This window comes from Grampus griseus (assembly GCF_964374135.1).
Source record: "Grampus griseus genome assembly, chromosome: 5".
Lineage (NCBI taxonomy): Eukaryota > Metazoa > Chordata > Mammalia > Artiodactyla > Delphinidae > Grampus > Grampus griseus.
This window is the reverse complement of record NC_138998.1, coordinates 56,775,102-56,788,869: the sequence shown is the minus strand read 5'-3', so window position 1 is coordinate 56,788,869 and position 13,768 is coordinate 56,775,102. Positions and strand designations below refer to the sequence as shown.

Here is a 13,768-nt window from a genome sequence, read left to right as displayed (position 1 = left end):
ATGAGGATGCTGTCACCTGAACAGCTGGGAAGGGTTTGGGCAGGACACGAGGAAGAGCAGCTACTACGATGCTCAGAGGACAAATGGGCAAAATAAAAATCGTCCGAGAATGAAGACACTGAGGTGCGCATCTTCAGCAGCACTGAACTGAAGCTATAATCCATCTAAGTAATTCCCAGCTTACATCTAAAAAACAAAAAATGTGAAACCACCTTGTCAAAGGTAAAAACCTCTTATAGTCTTTTCTTATTATTTTTAAGAATAGATGGCTTTCTTCAGGATGCATTTCCCCTGATAAACTATATTAAACATGAAGATTAGGTTTCCAGGCTAACCCATAAAAAGTCCATCAGTATGAGCTGAAGCTGAGTATGAATAACACCCCTGAACAGAGCTCCCCCCAGAGGAGCCTAGCAAACACTCAACGCCCAAGGCTTTTGCTACCAGACAGAGCCTCACAAAGAATTACCAAGTACAGGACGTCCCTCTGTGGCAACCCCAAGACCCTATAAATTCCATTTCACCTTCTACTCGGAGGGATCCCCCCACTACCTCCCACTAAAGAGAAGGATAGCAGTAAGTAGTATTCCACCAGCAGCCATGAGTACAACAAACGCTGCAAGGTAGGTAGTACAGAAGGGAAAACCAAGGCTTAGAGAAAGTCAGTGAAATTAAGGCACTTGCTGAAGTCCTGTTTCTATAAAGTAGTAAGAAGGGGGGCGGACCGGGACCCAGGCCAGTCTGGCCCCCAAGTGCTACCGGGTTCAACTGAGAGGCAGATGTCGTTTTGGTAGCAGGAGCTAGGTGGGCGGCTGGCAGTAAGCACAGGCCATTGTAGGGGCGTGGGGAAAAGAGCAGTTTCTTCCTTTATTTCAAGGCTATATCATTCCAAGAAAGCAGAAGGGAGCCACCCCACTGAAGTGAGTAGCCTGGGCCGGGTGCTCTGTCAGGCTTTCCTGCAAGGGAGGGGAGAAGCTGGAGCAGGCCCTGACAGCTCCACTCTCCAAACTCAGAAGGACAGCCAGAGGGGACTTCCCTGGTGGTCCAGTGGTTAAGACTTCGCCTTCCAAGGCAGGGGCTGCGGGTTCGATCCCGGGTCTAGGAGCTAAGATCCCACATGCCTCGCGGCCAAGAAACCACAACATGAAACAGAAGCAGTATTGTAACAAATTCAATAAAAGACTTTAAAAATGGTCCACATGAAAAAAAACCTTAAGAAAAAAGGACAGGACACCCGAGTCCTTGGAGTTAGCCTTTCCAGGCTGACAGTTCCCTGACAACAGCAGCGGCAAGACGCTAGGGAAGCAGCTGTAGGGTTTGACGGCCTCCACGGTGCACGCACCCTCATCAACTTCAGCCATTAAACTGGATCTATCACTGGTCCCGCTCTGCTGGCTGGGGTTCTGGAGAGAGAGCCCACACCAACTGAGGCTGCTTCCAAGGCCTCAGGCTGGAAATCCTGCCCCGGGCTCCTGTCTGAGTTTCTCTGGAACTTGGGCCAATTGGTGGGAGGGCGAGAGGCCTGTGCCAGTCGCTGCTTCCTCAACAACCTGGGGGGCAAAGATCCCAGGAGCAAAGAGGTGGGGCCCTGAGGTCCCTCAAAAGGAAGGGTTACTCACACATCCAGGGTCTCTAAACTAGAGGCTGCCAAACTCTGCAATCCGAACCCTGACCTCTGAGCTCCAAGCCAGTCGGTCCCCCCAGTTTTCCCTGTGGGCGCCTCACCTTCCTCATCTATGACCTTGATACACTCCACCTCCCAGGGTACCGGCTGTGAAGTCATCTTTAACTCCTCCCATTTCTCACCCACTGCATATGCTGTCACTAAGTTGAGCCATACCTTTCATCGAAATCTCTGCCGAGTTTAGTCCTAACACCCCACCATCTCTATCCCCACTGCCATCAGGAAAGCGCCCCCCTCCGATATTACAAGAGGCTCCTAGTTGAATTCCGATTCAAGGTCTCCCTACCTCCCAACCTATTCCTCATTCCACTTCCAGAACAGCCACACCAAATAACCACGGCCTCATGCTTTTCCCTTGCTCTTAACTGGCCTGCTCACCCGGTCTAAACTTATCAAGACAATCTCCTTCACAACTCACAGAAGTCCCAGCCTTGCTTTCCAGTTTCCCCAGTAATCCTCTCTTCCATAAGCCAGTGAAGGCTCTCATTTACATGCCGAGCTTGGTGCCACCCCCACACCTTTGTCCCCCCTCCTCCAAAATGCCACCTTTCCAGATCCCATCCAGTTGTCCAGGCCAATAACTCTTCTAGACTTTACTGATTGCTCCTGTGCCTGAAATCTCCATTCACACGTTACAAGTGCCACACGGTTCAAAACTTAAATATCCTATAAGTGCTTCAGGGTCTAACCTGATGACATATCAGGGCTTACGTCCCATCTCTGTCACATACTGAGATGTCTGTACATGTCTTTGAACAAGCTACCTAACTTCCCTGACTCTGTTTCCTCTCTGTAAAACAGGGCAAAAATAGTGATTATCACTTATAACAGGTTACAATTGTAATTAAATGAGATGTTATATATAGAAGTACCTAGGACAGTACTTGACACACTATAGACACTCGAAATCGGTGCTCACACTCCACTATGATAGAAAGATCCAGATCATACTCTCCTTTCCTGTGGTCCTCTGTTTCTCTCCTAATACTCACACGTCCCCAGTAGCACCTAGCACAGTCCTGGGGGCATTAAGAGGCACTAAATAAGTATTAGTACTTGCTAATTAACACAAAACGTTTTATTATTTATCTTATTACAGGAAGCACATACTATTCTGCAACATCTCTAGTCTGGAGTCACGTTCAGATTCATTAAATTCTTATTATTGCCTTGTCCTGCTGTTCCAGCTCTAAAAATAGGTGCTCTCGTCCACATCTGCCCTGCACATGGGGACAACGGGTGTCCTGGGCTGATCATGAGCGGCAGCACAGAGGCCTGGGCGACACCCACAGACACCAGCTCTCTTGTCACCTCCCCGAGGGGCACCATGTGTGATCACTTCTACCAAGATCCTGGAGCATCTAGAATCATAATACACAAAATACTCAGCAAGTACCCAAGACACATTTCCCTAGCTTTTCAAGGGTCCAGCTTACGACTTTCCAGACAATATGATAAAGTAAAAATACGGCATTGGTTATTTTTTGTTTGTTTGTTTGTTTTTTTGCGGTAGGTGGGCCTCTCACTGTTGTGGCCTCTCCCGTTGCGGAGCACAGGCTCCGGACGAGCAGGCTCAGCGGCCATGGCTCATGGGCCCAGCCGCTCCGCGGCATGTGGGATCTTCCCGGACTGGGGCACGAACCCGTGTCCCTTGCATCGGCAGGCAGACTCAACCACTGCGCCACCAGGGAAGCCCGGCATTGGTTATTTTTAATAACCTTTTTTATTCCAAAATGCATGCTCATGATTTTTTTTTAAACAGAAAAGATAAAGCCTTACTAGCACAGGTTCCCAAACGGCACAGTTTTCAACCCTTAATTCTCTAAGACCTCAGCTATTCTGTGTCTTCAACAATCGGTATCCCAACCACGATAGAGATGGACAAAGTGCTTTGAAAGCACAGGAAAATAATTCTCTAACGCAGCTTGGGGGGTGTGGGGAAGCCCCCAGGAGAACACCTGAGCTGGTTTTTAAGGATCGATGGGGTTTTCAGGGGGTGAGGGGTTGGGAGAGGGCATTCCATTCCAAGCACAGGCCAACGTATGGAGGGATGAAAGCATGGGGCATCTGAAGAACACAAAGGTGCTAAGGGACAACACTGGCAAGGAAAGTTGGATCAACGTGGTAAATTGACTTGTTTGCTCTGTTAGAAAAGTCTGAACAGTGCCACTGAAAATTCCTAGGCAGGGAAGACATGATAAGACCCATGTTCTAGAGAAACAACTGGGAGTGCAATGTGACAGATAAAAGGGAGGCAAGGTGGTCAGTTAAGAGGCTTCTGCAAGAGTCCATCCAGGCAAGAGGTGATGAGGGCCTGACCCCTGGCAGTGGAGAAGGAGAGAGGAGGCCAAGCCAGAACCTGGTCACTAATGGAAAATGACATAAAAGAGACAGGGATACACCTATGTCCACAGCAGTATTATTCAAATAGCCAAACGGTGGAAGCCACCCAAGTGTCCACTGATAGCTGAATGGATAAACAGAATGTGGCGTACACATACAATGGACTATTATTCAGATTTAAAAGGGAAGGAAATTCTGACACATGCTACAACATGGATGAACCTTGAAAACAAGGTAAGTGAAATAAGCCAGTCACAAAAGGATAAATTCTGTATGATCTCACTTACATAAGGAACCTAGAGAGCAGTCAAATTCATAGAGACAGAAAGTAGGATGGTGGTTGCCAGGGGCTGGGAAGAAGGAGGAATGGGGAATTATCGTTGAATTGGGAAAGAGTTTCAGTTGTGCAAGATGAAGAGTTCCAGAGATGGAGAGTGGTGACGGTTGCACACAACAATGGGAATGTACTTAATACCACTGACGTGTATACTTAAAATGGTTAAGATGGTAAATTTTCTGTTGTATTTTACACAGCTGTTTAAAAAGAGAGAGAGGGAGAGGGAGGTAGAGTGGATGGCATTGTACATCTCCCAGTCTGGGGCACTAAATGAATGGCAGCACCTTGAACTGAGCTCCAGTCCACAGGAAGAATGTAGTGGAGAGAAAAGAGAATTCAGAGAGGCATCGATGTCCAGGTTCAACGTGAGCTGAGAATACAAACTCTCCAAAGGCTCCCTGACAGGATCAGCAGCATCTCTTACATTCCCAGACTCTAAAAATGACACAACTTTAAAGGGTAATTAACTGCTCCCAAAAAGAGCCAGCAAGTGACTTCTTGATTATTAGATTAGAAAAGCAGGACTCTAGGGTATATAGGGCAGATTACATACATATGTCAATTTCACCCCTTTCTGAAACCCAAATAAAAGAACACTTAAGTGATTTTTTTAAAACATAAACCACAAACCTGGAAACTGTGCTGTAGATGGGTAAGCACTAAAAAGACTAAGATGAGCTGATAAAGCCGAATCCTATCCCTGCAGGAGGAAAAGCCAAGGTTCTATCTGATTTACACCCTAGAATTTCCAAAAGACTCCAGAAAACTCCAGGTTACTCTGAAATTGGGGTAAAAAGGAGCTAAAATAAGGAGGAAAGGTTGAAAATCTATGTAGGTACCACTCAGCGCCCCAAATCCCTCCTGCACACCAGCAAACTACTGATTTATTCTTTAAAGCAGGTAAAAACAAAGGATTCAGGTCTGTGGGTCAATGGGCTAAGTTAAGAATAGGGGTACCATAATACATGGAGAATTAGACACATATGTGTAATGTACATGTATCAGTACAGAACGGGTTAGAAAATACAAACTATTCTAGGTATTTCAGGCAGGAAGGGATTTACTACAGGAAATTAGAGGCTTACAGAATCATGGGAAGAGCTATGAGAGCCAAGGTCAGAGAAACTACCACTCAAGTTCAAGAAATCAGGATGCACAAGCATCATAAGCAACTGAACAGATGATCCCAGCTCCCCCATGACTGATGTGTCTTTGAGTCCCAGAAGGACATTTAGAAGCTGACTGGAAAATCTCACATCTGCATTGTGAATTGTGCAATAGCAATAGTGGCTTCTCCTTCTCTTTCGCCTTCCAAATCTCTCTGGCAGAACCAAAATCAGAATCCTGCCATCAAAGGATTCTGGGAAATGCAGTGTCCATGTTCCCAGCTCCTGCAACATGGGAGAAGGCTTAGCAAAACAGGGATAGGGTTGAGAACCAAGAGACAATATCCAGCTGGTATTCTATACCCATATGCTGAGACCACCCTCATCCTCTTCTGCTCAGCTCCCCTGAGTCCTGGCAGACAGGTCTTCAGTTTCCAGGCAATAGATGACAGAAGTCTCCTAACCCGTGGTCAAAGGAAAAAAATCAGGATGCTAAAATGTAAGGTTCCCCAAAGAAACAGCCCAGCCGGATGATCCTACAGTAAAGCTGGTATTCAAAAGAATAAAGAATTTTCATCTCTAAAAGAGCCAATAATTTGAGCCCAAGTAGGTGCAATTGTTTTCAAAAGGAGTCAAATTCTCTAAATTTTAATTTGCTTTAAGAAGAATGTATGTGTGGAATATGACATTATGGTTGCGCTAAGATTAACAATAAATTATTCAATCACCACAATGTGAAAATGTGAACCCACAAAAACCTCAATGCAGGTGGGGTATGTCACTGGAGTAACCAGTTGTACTTGCCTAAACTCTAGAACTTTGGTTTCAAAGTATGGCCTGGGAACCCTGTGATGCCCCAAGACCTTTCAAGTGTTCTGGGAGGTCAAAACTATTTTCATAATGAACTCATTTGCCTTTATCACTCACATGCTCTCATGAGCATTTTTCAGAGTCTATGTGACATCCGATGACATAATCACTCTAATAAGCTAATGGAACGGAAATTGTTTTAAGTTTTTCTGTCTTAATTTCGAATATGGTAAATGTCAATAGATAGAAACCACATAAAAGCTCTTTGGGGTCCTCAAAAATATTTGAGTATAAAGGAGCCAAAAAGCTTGAGAATTGTTGCTGTAAAACAACTTTTTAGTTAGTTGATTTTGGGAGGGAACTTTTGATATGTGAAACCAATTAGACTTAGTTTAAGTTTATATCTTCCAAGAGAAAAAAAAAACAATCTGTAAGTTCCTAAATTTTGCTTTACTATCTTATATCTGCCTATCCATCAGGAGGAGGATTTTTCCACATAGACCCTAAATTAAATTATTTTTTTCCCCTGGAAAACAACTAAACACCATGATAGCAAGTCTCACTGCCCAGAAGGCAGCATACACAGCACCATAGTAAAGAGCAGTCCCTACAGGGACTCAGATACTTGTACACCACTGATCACAGCAGATTTATTCGTGATAGCCAAAAGGCAGAAACAGCCCAAATGTCCACTGACAGATGAATGGATAAAGAAAATGTGGCCTATACAAAATATAGACTATAATTTGGCCTAAAAAAGGAAGGAAATTCTGATACATACTGCAACATGGATGAAGCTCTTGAAGATATACTAAGTGAAATAAACCAGACACAAAAGCACAAATACTCTGTGATCCCACTTATATGAGGTACCTAGAATAGGCAACTTCATAGAGACAGAAAACAGAACAGTGGTTACCACAGGCTGCAAGTAGGGAGGAAGGGAAGTTATTGCCTCATGGGTATAGAATTTCAGTTTGGGATGATAGAAAAGTTCTGGAGATGGATGGTGGTGATGGTTACACACGATGCGGATGTACTTATGGCACTGAACTGTATAATTAACATGGTTAAATTGGTATAAATAAAGAATAAAAAAGCAGAGATTCTAGAGCCAGATAACCTGGATTCAAATCTCAGCTCTACCACTTATAGTTTGTGTGACTTTTGTGCTTCAGTTTCCTCATCTGCAAAATGATAATAATATACAGCATAAGGTTGTTGTGAGGATTACATGAGTGAATATATGAATAAATATATGCTTAGAATGCTGCCTGGCAACTAGCAAGTGCCCCATCACTGGCTCTCAAACTTTAGCACGAGTCAAGATCACCTAGAAAGCTTATTCAAATACAGATAGCTAGACCCCATCCCACAGTATCTGTCTCAGTGGGTCTGGGATGGGACTCAAGAATTTGCATTTCTAACAGGTTCTCAGGACATGCTGGCACTGCTGGTCCAGGAAGCACACTTTGAGAACCACTGCTCTGTACAAATATTAGCTGTCATTATTATTATTAGCAATGTCTGAGGTAGTACCAGGCAGATCGATAAGTACTCGTAGAAGGAAGGACAAAAAGACAGAAGTACACTCCTGTGTCGCTCCTCTATTCACAGAATACTTCACTTCTGGTCACCGAATGTGAGGGGCAGGGTGGACCCCTCAGGAAGCAATTCTCCATCTCTCTGTAGACACTGAGTACCCCACAATTTAACTCAGCTCTGACACTACCTAGAGACACCATCACATTCCACAGGTTAAGGGCTCAGTCCCACAAGGCTGCCTCCCCCTGCCCCTCTACTTTAATCTTTTTTTTTTTTTGCGGTACGCAGGCCTCTCACTGTTGTGGCCTCTCCCGTTGCGGGGCGCAGCCTCCGGACGCGCAGGCTCAGCGGCCATGGCTCACGGGCCCAGCCGCTCCGCGGCATGTGGGACCTTCCCGGACCGGGGCACGAACCCGTGTCCCCTTCATCGGCAGGCGGACTCTCAACCACTGCACCACCAGGGAAGCCCTGCCCCCCTACTTTAGACACCAGTTGCAAGTCCAGGTTATCACCTGTGCTTCTGAAGGACTGACTATAAATAGTAGGTGCCCACGACCCCCTCCACAGGTTCAATTAATTTGCTAGAGCGGCCCACAGAACTCAGAAAAACAACTTACTTACTGGATTATCAGTTTATTACAAAGGATGTTAAAGGATGCCAGTGAACAATTAGAAGAAGAGATACGCAGGGCAGGGTATGGGGAATGGGGCGTGGTGTTCCTGTGCCCTCCCAGCACCCTCCAAACCCCACAGTTCAGGGATTTTTGTTGTTGTTGTCTTCATTAGATAGGCAAGAATGACTAAATCATTGGCCGCTGTCGATTATGTCTATCTCCAGTTCCTCTCCCCTCCCCCGAGGTGAGGAGGGGCTGTAAGTTCCTACCTTCAAATCACTTGGTTGGTTCCCCTGACAACCAGCCCATTCTTAGGAGCTTTCCAAAAGCCCCTAGCACAAACTCAGGTGTGGTTGAAAGGGGATTGTTTAAGGATAACAAAAGACACCTTCATGGCTCTTATCACTTGGGAAATTCCAAGAGTTTTAGGAGCTCTGTGCCAGGAAAAGGGTCAAAGACCAAATATATATTCCTTATTGTAAATCACAATATCAATATTGTAAATCACAATTTCATATTTTCCCACAAGTAGATGATCTCAAAGCCTTTCCCACTGGATTTTGTTTCCCAAAATAAACAGACTGTACCAAAGCCCTTATCTCAGTCTTCAGTTGACCCCAGCTGAGACAGGGCATAAGGTAAGCTCCCCACTCTCAGACAGGTGGGGAGGGGCATAATTAGCACCAGAGTGGCCCAGCTCCTCTCCTACCTAATGCTTCGTACCAAGTAGATGTTTTAGAACTACAAGTTCAATGGGTAAAAGAAAATAAAATGATGGCAAACTATAGAAGACAGACTATAACTGCTGTGTTATAAGACCCAGACCCTAAGTAATGTAGGCTTCAGAGGAAAGGATGAAGTTTGAAGCAGAAGACAAATAGAGGAAGGTGGTCCTAGGAAAGGAAATGAGCCTTAACACACTGAAGACCCAGAGACTGGACTCCCCAGAGCTGACAACCTAGAAAGTGAGAAGAGGTGGGACAAGGTACATTCTGATGAAGGAAGGGCTCAATAACTAAGGAGATGAGAGTAGATTTTACATGGTGGTTCATGAAGGCTTGTGAGCAGAAGTATGAACCAATTTCCCCACTCAACCACACCAAACTTTCTACGTAACCACTGACAACCAAACACCTGGGCTTACAACATGTGATTAACTCTCTTTTATCTCTTTCTTTTCCTCCTATGGTGATTACTAATTGGCCAGGCGCACTTTACATATTAATTTACTTAATCCACAAAACAGCTCCATGAGGTAGGTTCTATGATTGTCCCCATTTTACAGATGGAGAAACTGGGGCACAGAGAAGTTACACAGCTGGGTGACAGAGCTGGGATTCAAACCCTGCCAGTCTGGCTCTCTCTTTCACATCTGTCCCCACAACAAAGTAACCACTTTCTACATGATAACCCCACATGATTCCTTTCCCAATGTTTCCCGTATGTTGTATCCTTACCATTTTCAGAACCTGTAACCACAGATAATTTGTATATCTCCTACACGTTCATTGAGTTCCTGGCATATATACCAGATGCTGCACCAGCTGCTGGGAATACAAAGATACAAAGTCCCCATTCTCCAGGAAGGTCCCATCACAGATCTTGCAAGATGAACCAAGTTATGGAGAGGTGAACCTACAGGTCGAGGTGAGAAGGTGGGCCTGGGATGAAATCAGATTGGTAGGTGAAAAAACAATCCTCACCCATCCCAGAAGAACTGTTACTTGAGCTGGAATGTTGTTCTCCTATTTATTTCTATGCATCTTTATCTAAGACCATCTTCAAAAGTATCCAATGCAAGGATGACTATTTTTTCCACTCAAATGGTTTTGGTCCTTTGTCTACCACAGTCCTATAGCACTGGTGGATTAAAGTCTGCTGTGTTTGGCACCAATGGATTTTGCTCTGTATGGTTCTTATAGCCACGCATGTATGAGTTGGCACATAGTAGGTGCTCAAGAACCCTTATGGGGTTCATGATGAAGTGTTAAGGACCATAGGGAAAGATCTGGAATTATCATGCACTGTGCTTTAATATAATTTGTTATAAAACCTTCTTTCTCTTCCTCCCTTGAAACAGGAAATAGACTGATGCACCGGCATTGTAAATAAGCCTAGTCTTCCCCAAAGAAGTACTGTGATATGAATGAAATCATCAGTTTACACTGGACAAGATGCTTCTAGAATAGCGTTTGGCACACAGTAAGCTCCCAATAACTATTTGTGGAAGTGAATTAAAATAATAAGCTTGGGCTTCCCTGGTGGCGCAGTGGTTGAGAGTCCGCCTGCAGATGCAGGGGACGCGGGTTTGTGCCCCGGTCCGGGAGGATCCCACATGCCGCGGAGCGGCTGGGCCCGTGACCCATGACCACTGAGCCTGCGCGTCCGGAGCCTGTGCTCCACAGCAGGAGAGGCCGCAACGGTGAGAGGCCCGCGTACCGCAAAAAAATAAATTAATTAAAAAAATAATAAGCTTTTTTTTCACACCTGCCTTACACTATAATGCGGCAAAGACTTCCAATAACAAAGTTCGTAAGAAGAATTTGAAGAGTAACCCGGATCAAACATAGAAAAAGCAGTTTTACGCACTTCACATGTGTTATCCTAAAAGAATTAGGCTACTTTCTTCCTGGAGTTCACAATCTGCAGATGGCTTAAATTAATTAGGGTCATCCCTCTCCACCTTTAAAAGCTATTAGTGGAAACCTGCCCAACACTAGACACAAAATCTGAAAATGGCATTTTCAAATACTTTGTGGATAACAGGATTTAATGACACTGCTGACCGTCACATTAACTAGTGTGATCACAATACGCTAAGTATTAAATATAACCATTTCATTCCACTCTACACAGACCTTTTTGAAAGAAAAAAATAAGTAATGAACAAATGAGATGTTTATCCCCCAAATGATCTGGAATTAACAAAAAAGAAAAATTAAATATCACAGAGGATACTAATTCTGGGACTTCAGTGTATACAAAACAAAAAGGCTTTGAAATCAGCTGAAATCAACTCACAACATAATAAAGGATACTTTGGAACATTTGCCGCTCATTTGGTTGTGTTTTTTTTCCGCAACAATACATAATATGAATAAAATGTGTTAGACTATTGTTGTGAAACCTACCTCAGTCCCTCCATCCACGCACCTCCCTTTTGCATTGAGATCTGCCCAGTGACACATGAGCTCTAAAGTGGGTGGATAAAAATAACCTGATCCTCAAAAAGACATGATAAACGCCAGACAGCTGAGTCACTTTGAAGCCCATTTTGACTCCCGAAAGGGACATTCACCCTCCTTTTCCTTCTCACACTTACACATACAACCTGGTGAAAAACACCACCAACAGCCCTAGGTGGAAGGCAGTGATGCGTCTTCACTTCCCCCTCCAGTCTCTGAGGTCACGACTCGCGACTGAACTTTTAATAATTTATACTATTGCATTTCAAAGTGACTCATTTAGAGGAAGAAGCGGAAAGGCTTAAGGAAACCGTAGTAATCCAGCAGACCCCCTATTTCTGCTGCCCGAGTGTAAGCACCCGAAGGTTTCTTCTGACATTCTGACGTAAAGAAAAGGAGTGGGGAGAAATTTAAAGTGGAGGGAGAAAAGCTCAGAGAGTAAATCATAATTGACCAGGAGTGGGAATCCCTGGGCAAAGCAAACGGTCCCGGAAAGAGAAGGGGGGAATCAATCTCGTCCACCTACGCGCCCTCCGCTGTCGCCCCAAAGAGGACGCAAACCATCTGCAACGTACAGTTAAGATCAGGCAACTCTTCGACTCGATCTACCTTTCAAACGGTGGCGGGGTTTTGGGCAAGCTTCTAGGTACTGGGGCCCTGGCAGCCTAAGAAGCCTGGCGGAGCAAGCCACCGCGGCCGCCCAGTCTTTGGCCTCAGCAGCCTTGGGGCATGCAGCGTCGGGCACCCAGTAGGCACTCACTAAGTGTTTGCTGAACTGCAGTGCCCCTGAGCCAACTCTGGCGCCCGGCGAGGAGGTCCCCGGCTGCCACTGCGCATCTTCTCCCCCCGCTTCACGTGCCGCCGAGTTCGGCTGCTCGCGGCCGCCCCAGGCAGCCCGCACCGCGACCCTCCCCCGAGGCGCCGCCGGCGCCGCCGAGCCTCACTTACGGGGGAGTCGTAGGAGAAGGCGCACTCGTTCTTGTAGACCCTGTCCCCGGACCGGGGCACGCGGATCGTGGGCATGTGGGGCACCAGCAGCTCGCCGATGTCTCCTGCAGCCATCTTCCTATTGCCGCTGCCGCCCGGCATGCCGAACAGGGCGCCCCGGCGCTGCATGGCCGCGGCGCGCACCCAAGCGGAGCGGAGCGCTGGGTCCGCCCGCGGCGGCGGCGGCGGCGGCGGCTGGCTGCGCGGGCGACTGGAGCCGAGCCGGGAAGGGTGGAGAGAGCGGGCCGCGGGGCTGGAGCGGGCACGGGGGGCCTGCGCGTACTGGCGGGCTGGTGGAAGGGACGCTGCTATTTTTAATCCAATGGCGAATCGCCGGCCCAGTTGCAGCGTCAGGCGGGGCGCTGGGGAGGGCCAGCCGCAGCGCGCGGGGAGGGGGAGCTGGAGAGGGGCCTTGCGCCGTGGCCCGGCTGGGCGCCGGGGGCGGAGGGCGAGACCCCGGGCCGCAGGCTCGGAAGTCGAGAGCATGCTGCGGTGGGGCACCACCTCCGTGTTTTCTACCGTAAATCGTTAGGCTGCGAAGGGACAACTCCGAGGCAACCAACACAAAGAGCAGGATTTGAGGTTTTAAAAACCGGTTGCTTTTAAAATATCTGAGGATAACAGCGGGGACTGCCCCTGATTGGGTAGGGGTGGAACTTGAGGTGCAAATCTAGAACCTAACGTCGGGCCCAAATCTAAATTTGTTCTTTGCACTTCAGTGTTAGTCTCACTAAGCCTCATTCCTCACTTTTTTAACATCTAAATCTCGTTAGAAGAGAATAGAGTAGGATCCAGGAAGGATAGATGTGTATTTTTCCAATAATACAGATTTTTCTTACGTATGGGGCAGGGGTATATTTTTCTCTACCTTTGGAAAGTCTTCTGCGAGATTCGAGGTCTCCGCGTTCAGCATTCAACTGACTGATTTGGGATCTTACGTGCACACATGCATCTTCCCTGCCTTTGCACGTCCAATTCCTCAAAATAAATAATAAACAGGGTTAGGTTGGGGAGAATACGGGGTAATAATCTGCAAACAGAGCATGCCTCACAGCATACTCTCATTTTCTCCAAAAAACTCTTAAAATACAGGTTCAATTCCATTGAGCTTCCCTACCTACACCCAACTTAAAGGGCAGGATACCAGTGATCCCTAC

General features: G+C 46.4%; 1 protein-coding gene across 1 annotated transcript in view; it reads right to left on the bottom strand.

Annotated features, from left to right (window-relative positions):
* Nucleotides 1-12,791, bottom strand: part of USP13 (ubiquitin specific peptidase 13) — a 128,435-nt gene extending 115,644 nt beyond the window's left edge. Inside the window, exon 1 of the mRNA XM_082654287.1 lies at nucleotides 12,573-12,791. Within this exon, the coding sequence (XP_082510413.1) occupies nucleotides 12,573-12,740 (168 nt within the window). The 5' untranslated portion in view covers nucleotides 12,741-12,791. The remainder of the gene's footprint in view (nucleotides 1-12,572) is intronic.
* Between the last annotated feature and the right edge of the window lie 977 nt (nucleotides 12,792-13,768).